At 43.5% G+C, this 18,193-nt stretch overlaps 1 protein-coding gene across 2 annotated transcripts in view; it reads right to left on the bottom strand.

The window, feature by feature from the left end:
* The window catches only part of LOC130406731 (uncharacterized), a 144,315-nt gene that overhangs the window by 32,699 nt on the left and 93,423 nt on the right, over nt 1-18,193 (bottom strand). For both annotated transcript variants that reach the window (XM_056612418.1, XM_056612419.1), the window contains 14 exons: nt 15,140-15,412; nt 13,753-14,025; nt 12,762-13,034; nt 12,370-12,468; nt 9,328-9,402; nt 9,185-9,226; nt 8,905-8,954; nt 8,759-8,811; nt 8,340-8,566; nt 7,542-7,798; nt 7,034-7,159; nt 6,807-6,942; nt 6,635-6,721; nt 6,112-6,218 (listed from right to left, as the gene is read on the bottom strand). In XM_056612418.1, the coding sequence (XP_056468393.1) occupies nt 6,112-6,218; nt 6,635-6,721; nt 6,807-6,942; nt 7,034-7,159; nt 7,542-7,798; nt 8,340-8,566; nt 8,759-8,811; nt 8,905-8,954; nt 9,185-9,226; nt 9,328-9,402; nt 12,370-12,468; nt 12,762-13,034; nt 13,753-14,025; nt 15,140-15,412 (2,078 nt within the window). The remainder of the gene's footprint in view (nt 1-6,111; nt 6,219-6,634; nt 6,722-6,806; nt 6,943-7,033; nt 7,160-7,541; nt 7,799-8,339; nt 8,567-8,758; nt 8,812-8,904; nt 8,955-9,184; nt 9,227-9,327; nt 9,403-12,369; nt 12,469-12,761; nt 13,035-13,752; nt 14,026-15,139; nt 15,413-18,193) is intronic.

Genomic DNA, 18,193 nt, shown 5'->3' on the forward strand with positions numbered 1-18,193 from the left:
ATCATGAGAAAACATTGTTTGACTGCGAGTGAGTGTTAAAAAGAATGAATGAATGCGGGGGCGCGTGTGTGTATGTGTAAAATGATTAATGAATACGGGCGGGCGTTTGTGCGTCCATCGGTTAAAACACACGCAAACTAAACACGTAATTCACAATACAGTCCATGGAAATCTATATTAATGGGGGACACATTTTGATATTGGAATTCTGCGTTGACAATGATCAGAATAAATGTGATGAAATACATTAATTTATTCATTCTTTGTGTCCATTTGTTACCCACAGCTACTTTGATTGACCTTGTGTTGCCTTCGTAAATGTGTGTGTGTGTGTGTGTGTGTGTGTGTGTGTGTGTGTGTGTGTGTGTGTGTGTGTGTGTGTGTGTGTGTGTGTGTGTGTGTGTGTGTGTGTGTGTGTGTGTGTGTGTGTGTGTGTGTGACAGGGGTCCCACTGCGGTACCCCCAGCTACATGGAGCCCCACATCCTGGGCTGGAGGCCTCTCATGCTCTCCATGGTCAAGCTCAGGCTGATTTACTTCCTCTTCCTGAGGCCATCCCTGATGACGTCAATGTGGTAAAAAAGATAAAAATGTCAGTGTCAATTTCAGATGGTAAAAGTTATGTTTTAGCAGGGGTTTAAGTGATGCTGTGCCTTTTAATGTTTATTATTTTCCCCTCTGATATATAGAGACACATTAGTATACTTTTGGATGGTGATACACCAAACATTAATAACATCACCAACAGTGAACTGTTCCACTGTCCCTTCTGTAAATACAAAATATAAGGTTTACAACCATGTAAAAGGCCATTCGTCAGTGAAACACGAAGGTGCTTGTCTAAAATATTACACAAATTAATTAATTTGTATTTTTTAAGAATGAATCTTACTTCCTTAATTCCTCTCTTACAGAGTTCACAATAATCAAGTGTTGATTAAGTTGACAGACGGCAACACATTTTCATTGTTGCTATTGTGCAGCAACACTTAGAAATTGATTGCAATTGGTAAGGCACCTTCAAATACACCAGGAGGAGGTGCAAGCTGCAGCCCCCGCTCAGCTCCCTCAGCTCCCTGTGGCCCCCACTCAGCTCCCTGTGGCCTCCACTCAGCTCCCTGTGGCCCCCCCTCAGCTCCCTGTGGCCCCCTCTCAGCTCCCTATGGCCCCCACTCAGCTCCCTGTGGCCCCCACTCAGCTCCCTGTGGCCCCCACTCAGCTCCCTGTGGCCCCCACTCAGCTCCCTGTGGCCCCCACTCAGCTCCCTGTGGCCCCCACTCAGCTCCCTGTGGCCTCCACTCAGCTCCCTGTGGCCCCCCCTCAGCTCCCTGTGGCCCCCCCTCAGCTCCCTGTGGCCCCCCCTCAGCTCCCTGTGGCCCCCACTCAGCTCCCTGTGGCCCCCACTCAGCTCCCTGTGGCCCCCACTCAGCTCCCTGTGGCCCCCACTCAGCTCCCTGTGGCCCCCACTCAGCTCCCTGTGGCCCCCACTCAGCTCCCTGTGGCCCCCACTCAGCTCCCTGTGGCCTCCACTCAGCTCCCTGTGGCCCCCCCTCAGCTCCCTGTGGCCCCCTCTCAGCTCCCTATGGCCCCCACTCAGCTCCCTGTGGCCCCCACTCAGCTCCCTGTGGCCCCCACTCAGCTCCCTGTGGCCCCCACTCAGCTCCCTGTGGCCCCCACTCAGCTCCCTGTGGCCTCCACTCAGCTCCCTATGGCCCCCACTCAGCTCCCTGTGACCCCCGCTCAGCTCCCATTGGCTCCTGCAGAAAGTTCCACGGCCACTAAAGCATCAAGTAAGCAAAATAAATTCTGTTGTCCTCATTGCAAGTTGATGTTAAACAAAAGAAACTTCAAAACACACTGCAGGAGAAAACCTCCTTGAGACGATAACAAAGGACAGCTTTTGGGCCTGTCAGTGTATCGATGGTACACATGGTGTGTTTGCAGTTGAAAAATCTTTTTGTGGTCCTGCAACACCCATACATGTAATCAAGAATATGTGGGGGCCAGCACAGAAGATCATCTGTGAGGTCGACCAGTGTCGTTTGAATGCTGGCTTTGCTCAAAGGAGCGGGATGTTGCCTTTCGATTGCCACTGCATCCAATCATTATTGTATTGCCCACGCACTGACGGTCAAACCGTGACACTCTGTACATTGTAATGGGGGCCAATTGTGATTTCAGAGAGGTATGTGTAAATCGTGACACATTGTGCTTAGTTTACAAGGTGTTATTTTCTTTTACAACATATTAACATCTTCCTGCATTTCCTTCTTCAAAGGAAAACATGCTGCAAATTAGGAGATGGTGGTGTCTCGCTCTCCTGCAGAACTTCCCTTAGCCATAAGTGCCCTGAATATCACACTTTTGAATTAAATCACAAAAAAACTGTTTTACACAGTGTCAACAGACCAACATGAATGTTTTCATAGTGAATGTATGTTGTCATTAAATCACTAAGGTCCGTAGAAGACCGATTGCAGGACAGAAAACGGCGACGAGTGCAAGGAGGGCTACAGGTGAGAGGTCATGTGATTAATTAGTCTTGTAGTCAACTATCGCTAGACTAAAGCGTAATCCCTCCACTTATTTCAATTATCTGTTTTATATCTTGCATTTTTATTGTGCCTATAAGAACCACAATCTGTTTCCTTTCTAGACTCTGATAAGCACAATGAACTGGAAACCGGGAACAGGGTTGCTTGTTTTGGGCCAGAAAAATACCCTGATACTTGCCTTTGTTAACCATTTATGGAAGCTTAAGGAATGTATTTGGCTAGGCTAAAACTTTTTTTTTTTTTCTTTACAGATTAATTTTTTTTTGCCTGGGGTGAAATTAAAAATCAATGATGCAAAGTCTTCTGTCTTTGGTTTATTTGACTTAGCTAATATAATTGAGTGTACAAAATAATATGTGTCTATACTCTTATGGAAATGCTATGGTTTATATATATATTATTATTATTTATTTTTTTCATGGTAAAAAATGTAATTTGACAAGTTAAAAGTAGGAATGTCTAAGTCTATCAAATGCATGAACCTTTTTCCATATCAAGTCATTGTGCTGTGCTCTTATTGACGTTTGGGAATGTGCTGCCGTATCTCCGCCACCAGATGGCGCCCGCGGGGGTGAAACCATGGGTTAAATGTTTAGACCAGCCCACATTTAGGGAAAATTTAAGCTCCTCCTTGATCTGTTAGCTGCAGTCAGGGGCACTTGGGTCACTCGCGTTGTTTACGCGCGTTGCTCGCGTTGACTATGTAAAGGTACGGCCACACCAACCGCGTTGCTCGCGGTAGGGGCGTTGAAAATCGGCATTTTTGCATAGGGAACCATTGGTCTAGGCGCGGTACACGCGGTGAAGCGTTGCGTTGGGGGCTTTAGGCGCGGAAGTTGCACGTAATTACGCACGTAAACGCAGTACCGCGCCCACCGCACCAACGCCCGGAGTTCAGAAAATTGAACTTTCACCGCTTCAACGCGTGACGCTAAGCCACGATAGCCAATCAGCGTGGAGCTTGACCCGACGTCACTGGCAGAGAGTAGTGAGCTTGCACAGAAGCATACGGCCGACATCTTTCTTTATTCTGGGTGGAAATAGTGACATAGTTACGCCATTACATGCGTTTATGGAAACATTTCTAGCGGAGAAATGTGCATTTTACTTTCAGAATGTTCGCTCGGTGAATGTGAAGGATGTTTGGTTTGATAGTTATGACGAAGAGGGAACGCTCCGTTCACTTGCATGGACAGAGTCTCTGGTTGCTCAGCAACCTCAACGTCTTGGCGGACTATTTCTCTGCTGATCAACACTACGAATGCTGGAAACACATTAGACACACCATGTGAAGTTATTTAACCCGATTAGTGTTATTTATATCCGAGATTATTTAATCTAACCCGATCTAAGCTCTATCATGCACCCAAAAACGGCGCAATTTGGGTTTCCTACCTCGGACTCCAGCGCAGCCACGGTCGACATCTTTCTTTATTCTGGGTGGAAATAGTTACATAGTTACGCCATTAAATGCGTTTATGGAAACATTTTTAGCGAGAAATGTGCATTTTAATTTCATAATTTTTGCTCAGTGAATGTGAAGGATGTTTGGTTTGATAGTTATGACGAAGAGGGAACGCTCCGTTCACTTGCATGGACATGGACTCATCTAGCTGCGGTGGCGCGGTGACGCGGTGGAGTGTTGAACCACCACACATCGGTCAAGCGTCAGGTTAGGTTAGGCGCGGTACTCGCGGTATCCAACGCGAGTAACGCGGTTGGTGTGGCCGCACCTTAACGGCCCTAACTCTGCACCACGGCTGAATATCGGGAACGTCTTCGAATACTGTGTTAGTGGCCCCCTAATACCTATATTAAAGCATCCATAAAATAGCATGTCATGGCACCTTTAAAGAAGTAGCCGTGCATGATTCCAAGCAAATATGACAATTTTACAATTGGAATGGTGTCTAGCTAAACAAATTGTAGGAGGAGTAGAGTGATAAAGTATTGGGAATATAGAATAATAAAGCCTAAGAAGAACAAAAGTTGAGCCCTGCACTCACCTAATAATGACATTATAGTAGTGGATTTAAATTACACAGATACCACAAATAGTTGGCTGAACGTACATGCTCCAGAGAGAGGCATGGTGGAGATCGGCAGACATGGGGGACTCGAGTCACATGACTTGACTCGAGTCAGACTCGAGTCGCAAATTTGCGGACTGGTCTTCATGACTTGAGACTTGACTTAGACTTGAGACAGATGACTCGAAATGACTTTTTTAAAGATAGATTAAAGGTTGGGTATGGGATTTGCGATACGGCAGCAGATTTTGAAAATAAACAATTCAAATGGTCCTACCCCCTCACCTTCAATGCTGACTCTGACTCCACCCATTCCAAGTACATGGACGCGCAATCACGAACGAGCGTGAATACAGATGCGCAAGAGTGAGCCAGGCTAGCTAGGTTGGAATTTAGGGTTGTCTTCTAGTGCTAGGTCCAAATGTGGAATAGCTAGTTAGCTAGCTCCAGTAGCTACCGCAGGATAACAACAAACAGAAGCTTGCTCTAGGTCACGAGCTTTGAGTACGTGCACGTGCACGAAGGGGTCACTCGCGGGGAGCGGGGGAGTGAAGTACGACCGTTTGATTGACGTACTTACTGTCCAATGCCACTCGGTGGTTCTGAAAATCATTGGCTGGAGTTTTTCGAGCCCTGCCCGTTCCAGAGATGATTGACTTGTTTAATTTTCATGTCAGTAGGCTACTTCTAACTCAGTGACTGTAAGTGGGTTATGATAAGGATTTCAAGTTATTTTCAAGTAAAATTACACCGTCAGAGCCAGAGCGTCAGACTGGGCTGTTCTCAGCATGCCGCAAAAGAATGAAGAGGGTTCAAGTTCCAGTCCCCAAATTCAGTTGAACCACTACCTGGACATTTGTGATGGACAGAGCTGCCTTCAGTTTTGGGCCATGAACAGGCGCACCCTCCCCTCTTTGTTCAAGGTAGAGGTAAGAGTTATGGCAGTCCCTGCATCAAGTGCACCTGTTGAACGTGTGTTCAGCCATGGTGGGGTGATAATGTGACCCCATCATTCACATCTCAGTGACCAAGTACTGTCAAATATTTTTTTTTGCAAATGCAATGCATTGTAAGTCGATGTATGTTACGAGGCAGCAAGATTGCTACCAGCTTTCAGGCTTGTGTATTACTATTTCCCCTTCCTACAGTATGTGTATGTGATATTACTTTTGAAATATTCTTTTTTTTCATGTCTGATGTCATGTGTTGCAAATAATATTCTACATCATGTAGGGAGATCGAGTGATTGACTTGAACTGTTCTCGTATACAGCCACCTAGAGGTTCTATTTGATTCTGTTCATAGGTTGGAGGTAATGATCATAAAAACATTTTCAAACTATTCACATAATGGTTTTGGAATGTTTTGAATAGTTTGAGTTATTGTTAATGTTAAGACATTGTTATTGTTAATGTTGAAATAAAACTAAACTTATGAACGACTCTCTTTACCGATTTTTAAATGTGGAAACTGGGTTAGATCATCAGATTTTTGTATGTCTTGACTTGTGACTTGCTTGATTCTCACCACAGTGACTTGGATCTTGCTTGAGACTTGAAGGTTATGACTTGAGACTTGCTTGTGACTTGCACCCACCTCTGGAGATCGGAGATCAGAAGTCCCTTCTCCAGCAACTGGGGAAATTGGCAGATGATCCAAGAATGTTATAGAGGCTTAGAGCAGACAACGTTAGACGATTACAAGCAAAAATATGTAGCTGTGGCATGTAGCTATCCACAACTAATTAAAGCTTTGCTTTCCTCATCTCTTCTCTCCGTTTTCTGAATTGCGCAGCTGAAGCCTTGAACCTTTCATTGTGGAAACCTTTGTGAACTCTGATCAGTAGGATCGGTTCAGAGCAGCGTTGAGATGCGCCTCGCGCTTTCTGCAGTTTTTTACCGTGCATAAAAGTTAAAATATGTTCTACTTTGGGCGGTGGTCCCAGGGCAGCCCCGCTCGTTGGCTGATTCAACGTGCCTAATAGTCCTACTATCAGATTGAAACACCAACAATGATCCAAAGAACACAACACCATGAAGAGAAAGTGTACCTCTCTGTCTGCTGTTGGCCCACTGGAACTTCCTCGAAGTAAATCGGAATATTTTCGATAGATTTGATTTCTCGCCGTTGCAATCATCTAGGGTTTGCCATAGAAAGTATCATGTGTCATGAGTCTTACGATGCAAACCACAAAACAAATTCAAACTGTGTCCATTGGTTACCTTCGTTGATTGTTGCAGACCACAAAGGCTCGTCATAGTCCGAGTCCATGAGAAACAATCTGAAAGGAGGACGCTCACCGAAGCGTGCTACAGAAAAGTCCTTCAGCGCTAACACTTCAGTGACGAATTCTAGTTTCTGTACACACACAAACACAGTTAGATACAATGCTTTCTCTTTCCGTATTGCACAAAACAACACTAAGAATAAATGGCAGCACAACAAATACCGGAGGCTCAAGAATCCTTTCTGGCTCGCTTGTGAGGTGGTAGAACTTCTCTTCCAGCCTACAGTTGGCCGGCATGTAAATCATGATGCATTTCTTCCTGGATTTGTTCACCTGTTCTTTAATAGCCTGCACACACAGGAACAGGAGGGGCAGGACCCAATGGTCAGAGATGGAGAGAGGGAGGAAGAGTGAGAGGGAGGTATTCATAGGGGGGATGCTAGTTATTTTCAAGAAAGCAAATCACAGAAACAGAGAGACAGATGAACCCTCAAGAGAGGATGTTAAACGGAGTTGTCTAGCCTAGCCTAGTGCAGTCTAGCCTAGCCCAGTCCAGCCTATTTTACTGTCTCCCATTTTAGCCCAGTTTATCCCAGCTTGGTCTAGCACAGCTTAGCTCATCTTAGTCTGGTCCAGTTTGGTCTAGTCTGTCCGTCTATCCATGAATCTGTTTATCACACCCAGGGACCTCGGCCCATTACTGACTCGTTGGTCCATTTTGCTTCATCACCTGGATCTCAGAGTCGTTGTTCGAGGCCAAAAACACGTGGAAGACAAATTTGTTCTTGTGGTATTTGTTCAGCTCCATGTAAATCAACACCAACGCGTGGTGCTTCATCTTCTGACTTTCCGGAATGATGGGAGCCAGGAGACAAAGCGAGGACACGCGCCATTTAAAATGGCTCGCCGTGAAGTCCACCGTAGGCTCAATTTTGGGTTGGCGTCCCTTTACATGCAGAACCCTGAAGCTCAGCTCAAGCTCAGGTTCTGTGGAAACATTAGCATAACATAACATTATTCGAGCCTGTTGGGAAATGATAATAGGCAGTATGTACATAGACACTCATAAGTCTAGAGAAATACATGTGAAAGTAAAACAATCAACATTATATTACAACTTGGTTCCAATGACAATTTTCTAATCCTGAATGCATTTTTAAAATAAGAAGGGATCTTGTGAAATGTGAAAACAAGAGGAAAACTGAACTGGGTGCCTTGTGATTGAACATCCTTCAAAGTTCCATGGTAATAAATAAAATATTAGAAAAATGGAATTGCGTTGCCCATTTAGTATTTTTTAAATATTTATTTTTCAAAAACGAATTCAAAGGGAAATAACGAGTATAATATATATATTATATTGAGTATCCAAAGTCAATATGAGCTGCTCGAGTCAGCCCTATTTGAAACCAAGAAATTACCAGAATGGTTGGTCAACAAAACACTGCCAAAGCTGCCATGCACTCAGAGATTCATAGAGGATTCAGCCTATGAATCCCCCCTCTTCACAGTCAGCGTGTGTTCTTACCAGCAAGGCACAGAGAGTGTGGGAAATGGATAAACTGGAGCACAGATGGATCCTTGTTGACCACGTGCACATCATAAATCGATCCAGCAGGCCTCCAGGAGTCTGGGAGGAACTCAGAGAATTTGGACCAGGACAGGACCGAGTAGCGGACCAGAGCCTGCTCCGACACCTCAAACACCAGACCTGTAGCCGAACACTCATAGGTCCCCTCGCCTTCCAGCTGTACCCTAACACACACACACACACACACACACACACACACACACACACACACACACACACACACACACACACACACACACACACACACACACACACACACACACACACACACACACATTACAACAGAATCTGTTTGTGGTTGGGACCATGTTATTCTGATAACCCCATGGGACTGATGTCAGGACCGTGTCACTCACTGGAAGCTCCACTTAGAAATCTTCGTTGGTGTAACCTTCTCATACTCAGGACTCTGTAAAAAGTAGAAGCAAACAACAATAAAGAGCAATACTGAATTTATGGAATGTAAATTTAACGTAAAGGTATATATTTTGTTGAAATTCACCTGCTGAGATGCTTTACATTTTTCACAATGTGACTTGAAGTGCATCTCCTCTGTCAGGATAAATAATTCTTGTCAGTAACAAAACTGACAGCATGTCCAGTGTGAGAGTAATGTGGACATTAAGCCCTCCAATAACAGTTGGCCTCATGATACACTGGCAGGCAGCATTCCCGGTTCAGTGAACCTGGATATATTTCTTTAACCCCCAGTGAAATACTTCTGTTGTCAGATCACCTCGTCATTGAGACTCAAAGCTCAATGGAAGAATGACACTGCTCACCTTCATCCTCTTCATCATCTTCATCAATCTCAGCACTGGCGTCTGGAAAAAAGACAATATAAGAAGGGAGGGTAAGAGGGAGGTTTGGAGAAGCCTGGAGGTATGTAGCGTGAGTGAAGAACCAGAAGAACCTCGACTCTTACCAGAATCAGAACCGTCCTCCTCTTCACACCTGTCCATCAAAGACATGCTTGCTATGTCTTCGGTGAGACTCGTCCCTGTGAAAGGGGGATCAATCAAACTCTGAAATGTCTGACAGCACCTCCTCAACCAATCAGGGGGAGTTTAGTTGAAACCTCAAACCATGGCTTATTTCCATATATATACACATGCCGATATGACACCTTTCCACTCTTGATAGTAAATCTGCAACAACAAGACATTTTGCAGTTAGCAGTGATTGTTTTAGTTTCGTTAATAGTTTCTGGAGGTCATTGTTTGTTACTTAGCAGTGATGGTGATTGGTTTTGGATTCAGTATTGGCCTTAATCAAAGGACAACAGTAGAAGCCCTATGAACTTTATAGACACACACTGCTGCGTGCAGAGCAGCTTCCCCTATGCGTTCACTATCGAGGCAAACAGCAGATCAGAGAAGTAATTTGAAGCATGCACGGGCAGCAGCGGAACACACGGGATGCATCACATTAGAAATGTATTTGATGCAGCATCATGCCAGCAAACCATTCGTTACATCAATGTCACCTAACACTCTGACTGGTGGCAGCGCAACTATTACACACCAACTAAACACTGCCAACACACTACTTGGCACATGCACATTTTGTGTGTGTGTGTGTGTGTGTGTGTGTGTGTGTGTGTGTGTGTGTGTGTGTGTGTGTGTGTGTGTGTGTGTGTGTGTGTGTGTGTGTGTGTGTGTGTGTGTGTGTGTGTGTGTGTGTGTGTGTGTGTGTGTGCAGTTAGTATTGTGCAAGCAAACCATTCATTACAACGATGTCAGCTTCAACTCTGTAGCTGTGGCAGCGCACCTATGACACAAAACAAACCTTTTTACATTACGTTACTTTTATTTTGCCGGCGCATTTGACCAAAGCGGCCAACAGTAATCGGGGCTGTCAGGAAAATGCGGTAACGCATGCAACTTAAAGCATTTCCTCTGTTTTTTCATAAAGGTCCTGAGGCTTGACCTGGGTGCACGTCAGATCTGCCAGCGTGTCGGGTGTATGATTGCTGCCGTTTCTCTATTGTGGGGAAATGGCCGACTGGTTGGAAGTGATTGGCTATATGGTGTTGGGCTGTGTCATTGCCGCTCGGGTTCCCACGTGAGAATGATTGCGTGCTGGGGAGTCAAACCTGGGAGTCAAATGGGAGGCCAAAGGGGTCCCAACTACGCCTCATTGTGGACGGTTATTGACTTAAATAGACCTAAAATTAAGTGTTTTTGATTACATAATGCCTAATTTTTGCGCCGTTGCATTTTATAATTTATGAACATAAGTTATAAACAATTGAACATCTAGAATCTAGATGTTCAGTGTACCTGTATCCCAATAGTGAATGTGCATGCGTCTGCTAGGCTACTGCATCCAAATACTGGAAAATAGAAAATCCACATTCACGCCGGTAGTAATCTAATATGCAACGCAGATTAAATCAGATTTAATCTGCATATTATCCGATATAAATGTCATCAATATAGTGCTCATGTATTACAAAATATTGATAGAGATTACATATTTCTGGTCTCATCACATGCTATGAAAGCAGAATATTGTTATGGTGCTTGCAATTGCTATTGAACTAACATATTCAGTCCAATGGCAAAAGCTTCCTCCAGAATGAGCAACCACCAAGTCTTCAAAGTAAGACGCTGTAATATTGTTTGAGTCCTCATATAATGGTTTAATCTGTGTTTCCTTCATGGGAAGCGGATGGATTGTGGATTTTATGTTCAATTATTTGGATGACGCCTAGTGGATAAACTTGATCTAAAACTATTTACGTCCAAACAAGCGGTGACTATAAATCCCGTGGCCGTGTGCGGACCGCCTGCGTATTTCACTAACAGCGCACCGCGGCGATGTAGCGCCCGCTACGGAGGGTGACGGGCGGAATGTGTCTCTGCTTCTCTGCTCGATGAAAGAGAGAAGGATGGCTGTTCCATCCAGTCCTGCCTGAAGTCTGCTACTACCAGCTGATCTCTGGAAGGTAGTAGAGTCTATGTGCTAAACACTGCATGAGCTTGGTTTCTGGCTGGGCCACTTGTCCAAGTAGCACAGCGTAGTGAGCTAGATTGCTATTGACTTATCATATCAACACATTAGGCCTCTACGGTATTTTCGTGAGTTTCCCTGAAGTTAGGGGGTAAGGCCATATGACGCCATCGACATGGGACCAACGCAACGGACCATTAGTGTAAATTAAACTCTGAATATCTCTGGGTTTGAACATTGTTGGAAATATTTTGGACTATGAAAGAACACAACTCAACAGAATATATTGCACAGTATATTCAATGCGTAAAAGTTACATATAAGGCCTTTAATATATGAGGGATTTTATATAGACAGGTTTCATGGTTATGTTTCCTTAGACGGGTTTCCTATGAATGATGGATTGCATCAGAGACCAGGAGGGTTTTTAGTTGAACAGACAGTTAAGACTGCGTCATTGTGCTGCTTTGACAGTCTTTTGAATTATAATATGAAATTATGTACGCTTTGTTTCTTTTGTCCTAAAACCACACACACACACACACACACACACACACACACACACACACACACACACACACACACACACACACACACACACACACACACACACACACACACACAAACAATTTACTGCCAAGAACTATGTCTGACCAAGTGATCTCCAGTCTTGGTCCTTTTAATGCTATATAAATGGAATGTATGGACTCTGGTGGGTTACGAAAAATTTTGAAAAAGTTAATATTCTAAAATACACGCGAGTCATACAAAATATGTTGAAAACAAGCCATGATTTTAGAATTGATATTCCAGAATCCAAAACAGATATTCCAGAAAGCCATACACCTTTGGCCTCTATTAAAATCAAGTATGTATTTATAAAATTAAGTCTTATGTCATTATATGATCAATTATTTATCTGGTGTGTATAAAATGTATTTTGACAGGGAAGAACTATGATATAGAGGGTTATGTTACTTATTAGTCCTAAACCTAGGAGACTTAAACTTACCCAGCTCGCTGTCGCCTTCATGCATTTCGAGGGGCAGAGACGGGGACATCAGACCAGGACTCTCCTTTCTACTGAATGACTCCTGACTCCTACCAAACCCTGAAAGACAAATAAAAGAATTTGCAGATGGCATTCATTCAATTTCTTTTCAGTCAAGAAATACTGAAAAAAAATAAAATGACTTCCTCAGTTTCCTTCTGGTAAACCAAATTGTTTCAGTGTTTGATCAAAGTGCCACAAATAACCAAGCTGAGTTTCCTACGTGACCTTTGTTCCTCCTGTTATAAACACATTTAATAATCATATAGTTTTGTACTAACAACATGATAACTGAAGGAAGGTTAATAATTCCTTGGAAAATAATAAAAAAATAAATCAAAAGAACAACGCACTGAACCGAGCAGAATTTGGGGTCAGACCCAGGGCCCAGTATAGTTCAGGGTGCCTCCTCTTCAGATAATCAACCATCAGGCGACTTGCTCTCTCCCCTTTCCTCATCACCGTATCAATGAGACAACGTGCTCTGTCTTCTCTGTTTGTCTTCTCCTCTACAGTCTTCATCTCCTGGTCATTCAACACATCCATCATCCTAAGGTAATGCAGGAGATCGATGACATCGTGGTCTGACAACCAGTAGATTAATTTAGAGCGAATCCTTCCATGTTCTGAAAGACAAATCAAGAGAAATGGAAAATAATATTAAAACAAAACGTTACAACTATTCTCAGATTACCTAATTAACATTATACAATTGGCTGTCTGGTACAGTTATCGTAATATTTGATGTTCTTTTGTAAGACAAGGAATCAGAATGTATTGTTAGTGTAGATTTATCTTAAGTACCAGCTGTTCTTAGATTTGACAGTTCTAAAGAGAGAGTAAAAGAGAGCCCTCTCCCTCTTTGCCTCCCCATCCCGGCGTTTATAATGATAAAAATAATAATAATAATAATAACTAGGACTGCAATCAGCCCCCGAGGTATTCACAGCCCGCCCACCGCCAACCCCAGCGACCGCCTTATCAAGGGATTCACGTCATGATCCTAGACGCAACTATGCCTCCGATAGGGGCGGGGCTTTCTTCAGCACTGGCTCTTATTTAGTCCCCAAATCAAACATCACACACACACACACGCACGCACGCACGCACGCACGCACGCACGCACGCACGCACGCACGCACGCACGCACGCACGCACGCACGCACGCACACACACAGGCTTAAAAGAAGATGCTGTTTATGTGTGATTCTGGGCCCCTGCAGGTGAAGAGGTGCATTATTCTTAACAGCAATTACTTTGATTGACACCGAAACTTCAGCAGATGAGTTGCTGAAAAAACTTTACACACATAATGAGGGAACTTCATTAACATGTTAAACTCACTGATCCGAGCAGAAGTTGGGGTCAGACCCAGGGTCCAGCATAGGTCAGGGTGCCTCTCCGTCAGATAATCAACCATCAGGCTTCTTCCTCTCTCCCCTTTCTTCATCACCGTATCAATGAGACAACGTGCTCCGTCTTCACTGGTCATCTTCTCCTCTACAGTCTTCTTCTCCTGGTCATTCAACACATCCATCTTCCTAAGGTAATGCAGGAGATCGATGACATCGTCGTCCGACAACCAGTCGATTAATTCAGAGCGAATCCTTCTAAGTTCTGAAAGACAAATCAAGAGAAATGGAAAATAATATTAAAACAAAACGTAACAACTGTTCTCAGATTACCACTCGTGGTGGTAGTGTTGGTTCAAGATGCCACAAAAACCAAACTGATTTCTCAACATCACCTAAACTTCTGTGTGTTCATCTTAATTCACAGCCTACATGAAGTACATATAATGGACAATTTCTAAGATTTTGAGTGACATTATACAATTGGCTGTCTGGTGCAGTTATCGTAATATTTGATGTTGTTTTGTAAGACAAGGAATTAGAATGAATTAGAATACCACCACTAGTGGTGGTAGTGTTGGTTCAAGAGGCCACAAAAACCAAACTCATTTCTCAACATCACCTAAACTTCTGTGTGTTCATCTTAATTCACAGCCTACATGAAGTACATATAGTCACTATATATATAAGACAAGGAATCAGAATGTATTGTTAGTGTAGATTTATCTTAATACCAGCTGTTATTAGATTTGACAGTTCTAAAGAGAGAGTAGAAAGAGCAGAAGAGAGCAAGGTTATGAAACTAAACAACTAAGAACCGCCCTCTCCCTCTTTGCTCCCTCGCTCCCTGCGTTTATAATGATGATGATAATAATAATAATAATAATAATAATAATAATAATAATAATAATAATAATAATAATAATAACAACAACAACAACTAGGACTGCAAGCAGCCCCCGAGGTATTCACAGCCCGCCCACCGCCAACCCCAGCGACCGCCTTATCAAGGGATTCACGTCATGATCCTAGACGCAACTATGCCTCCGATAGGGGCGGGGCTTTCTTCAGCACTGGCTCTTATTTTAGTCCCCAAATCAAACGTCACACACACACACACACACACACACACACACACACACACACACACACACACACACACACACACACACACACACACACACACACACACACACACACACACACACACACACACTTAAAAGAAGATGCTGTTTATGTGTGATTCTGGGCCCTGCAGGTGAAGAGGTGCATTATTCTTAACAGCAATTACTTTGATTGACACCGAAACTTCAGCAAAGTAGTTGCTGAAAAAACTTTACACACACAATGAGGGAACTTCATTAACATATTAAACTCACTGATCCGAGCAGAAGTTGGGGTCAGACCCAGGGTCCAGCATAGGTCAGGGCACCTCTCCGTCAGATAATCAACCATCAGGCTACTCGCTCTCTCCCCTTTCTCCATCACCGTATCAATGAGACAACGTGCTCCGTCTTCACTGGTCATCTTCTCCTCTACAGTCTTCATCTCCTGGTCATTCAACACATTCATCTTCCTAAGGTAATGCAGGAGAGCGATGACATCGCCGTCCGACAACCTGTCGATTAATTCAGAGCGAATCCTTCCAAGTTCTGAAAGACAAATCAAGAGAAATAGAAAATAATATTGAAACAAAACGTTACAACTATTCTCAGATGTCCACTAGTGGTGGTAGTGTTGGTTCAAGATGCCACAAAAACCAAACTGATTTCTCAACATAACCTAAACTTCTGTGTGTTCATCTTAATTCACAGCCTACATGAAGTACATATAGTGGACAATATCTACGATTTTGGGTGACATTATACAAATGTCTGTCTGGTGCAGTTATCGTAATATTTGATGTTGTTTTGTAAGACCAGGGCCCCGTTTCCCGAAAGCGTCGTTAGCCTAAGTGGATCGTGAAGTGCGTCGAAAGGGCATCGTTATGGCAAGCCATCCCCGCCAGAAAACGGCATCATTTAGACGCGTATCACCTTCATTACGCCGTAAAAAACGCCGTAAAATGTAGAAAAACGCCGTATTTTACGCCGTCATGCGCAAAAAAGCGCCGCTTTTTACGCCACAATTGAGCCTTTCAAGAGCGGGCGTAAAAAGCGCCGTTTTGAACATCAAACCGCGCGTAAAATACGGCGCTTTTGTGCACATCACAACGCCGTAAAATACGGCGTTTCTTTAGTATGCTAATAATCTCCGCCCTTCTTTTCTCTCAGCCAATGCATTTGAAGTGTTTGCGCCCAATCGCTGAACAAGAGAAGCAGACGAAATCAGTTCAACACAGATCTCCTCTCATTTGGCGTTAGTTGTAGCGTCATATTCATATATATATATATATAAGTAAATGCAGATTCAATGTTGTGATAACGTGTGGTCCAATCGATAGAGACGCTTGCTATGTAGGGAAGAGGTTGTCCGATCGAATCCATTTATTGTCTGATTTGTGCTTTTGTCAGATGGTCACGCTTTTATGATCGCAATGCTTTTTAGTCCGCAAGCCAGACCTCCTGTGTTATAAGTTCCAAATTCAGTGCCTTTTTAGTCAGCCAGCCAGATCATCTAGGTGTCTTGTTACACGCTTTATAAGGTAATTATATTTAAATTATTACAGCCATGGAGCCTTTATTTTCGCGGAGTTATCGTAACATCCTCTCTTGTTCAATCGATATAAATACACAGTGGAAAGGAGTGAGAGGGAGCCATAGAGAGAGACACTGATGAACTGGGGAGCCATGCTCTAACAACGTTCAGAGGCTTGTAAACAGTCTACTGAGTCTGACACGGTGCTTAAATGGGCTCTGGAGACGCAGGAATGTTGTTGGATTCAACTATTTGTGCATGGAAGCAAAAAAATATCTCCCCATCAAGGCCAACAGCAGAGTAGCCTACGAAAAGAATAGACTGATCTGAATGCTTCAAATATTAAAACCCGATTGATTAGGCCTATGCCGACATAATATCAGTCCTAATCCTGAATGCACCGTGCGTAAATTTTTCACGGCATTTTCCCCCAGACAGACAGACAGACAGACAGACAGACAGACAGACAGACAGACAGACAGACAGACAGACAGACAGACAGACAGACAGACAGACAGACAGACAGACAGACAGACAGACAGACACTTTATTTAGCCTACCCCAAACTAACTTTCATAATCCAGCAGGTTACACAATACAAATAACTCTTACACAAATACAGACAGCAGTAGGCTAATACAGCGCCCACCTCAGCAAAAGGTAAAATGTAAAAAGAAGATATAAACTACATTTAAAATACAGATGCTGTAGCCTACATAAAAATACAGATGCCACATGAAATATGAAAATAGGATGCAATGTATAAATATTCAAAACTAGGATATAACTAGGCTATAATGAGAATACTCGGTTACAGCTGTGCAATGAACATTCCAAAATTAAATTAGTTGTATGGAAAGATTTTTGTCTATGGAATGATCTTGTCACTTTACTGCCACACATTGTGTGTGTCAGTAAAGTGAGTGTGTGAACTGGGCTTTAAGCCCAGTTCAGACCAAAGATTCACCTTGCAACGGCTTGCAACTCGCAACTCCTTGCAACGCCTTGCAACGAGACGGGCTGCGACGTTCTAAAACTGGGCAGTTCACACTGGCTGCAACGCGCTGCAACGGGCTGCGACGCTAGGTGGTTTCCATAGCAACTGTGAAGGCTCTGGCACAGCTGAGAGCCGCAACATCATCATTTGCGTAGGTTAGGTTAGATTAGTTAGCTTTGCGATTAGTTAGGTTTGCAATTAGTTTTATTTTAATTTTACTTGAGAGTAGGCTAGAGTTACTATGTCTTGTCTTCTCCACTACATCTGCATTGGAGTAAATAGCTGGAGCTTACAGTTAGTTTAGATTACCCGTTGTTGGATACATTGCATTTTCAGGTCATTTGTCGTCCTCATATTTGTATTTGGACACAATTATTCATGTCTGCGATCATCACAGAGTCCACAAGCAGCAGGTCGCAATTCCCGATGGGTCACAATTCATGACAGCAGACCGTCGAAATCTGCGACCACACTGTAAATGCGGGGAAAATGAGTCAAACTCCAACCAAATGTTTTCAGGTCATTTGTCGTCCTCATATTTGTATTTGGACACAATTATTCATGTCTGCGATCATCACAGAGTCCACAAGCAGCAGGTCGCAATCCCCGACGGGTCACAATTCATGACAGCAGACCGTCGAAATCTGCGACCACACTGTAAATGCGGGGAAAATGAGTCAAACCCCAACCAAGTGTTTTCAGGTGATTTGTCGTCCTCATATCTGTATTTGGACACAATTATTCGTGTCTGCGATCATCACAGAGTCCACAAGCAACGCAGGTCGCAATCAACGATGCC

Source organism: Gadus chalcogrammus, chromosome 16 (assembly GCF_026213295.1).
Source record: "Gadus chalcogrammus isolate NIFS_2021 chromosome 16, NIFS_Gcha_1.0, whole genome shotgun sequence".
In the NCBI taxonomy this organism is placed as follows: Eukaryota; Metazoa; Chordata; class Actinopteri; order Gadiformes; family Gadidae; genus Gadus; species Gadus chalcogrammus.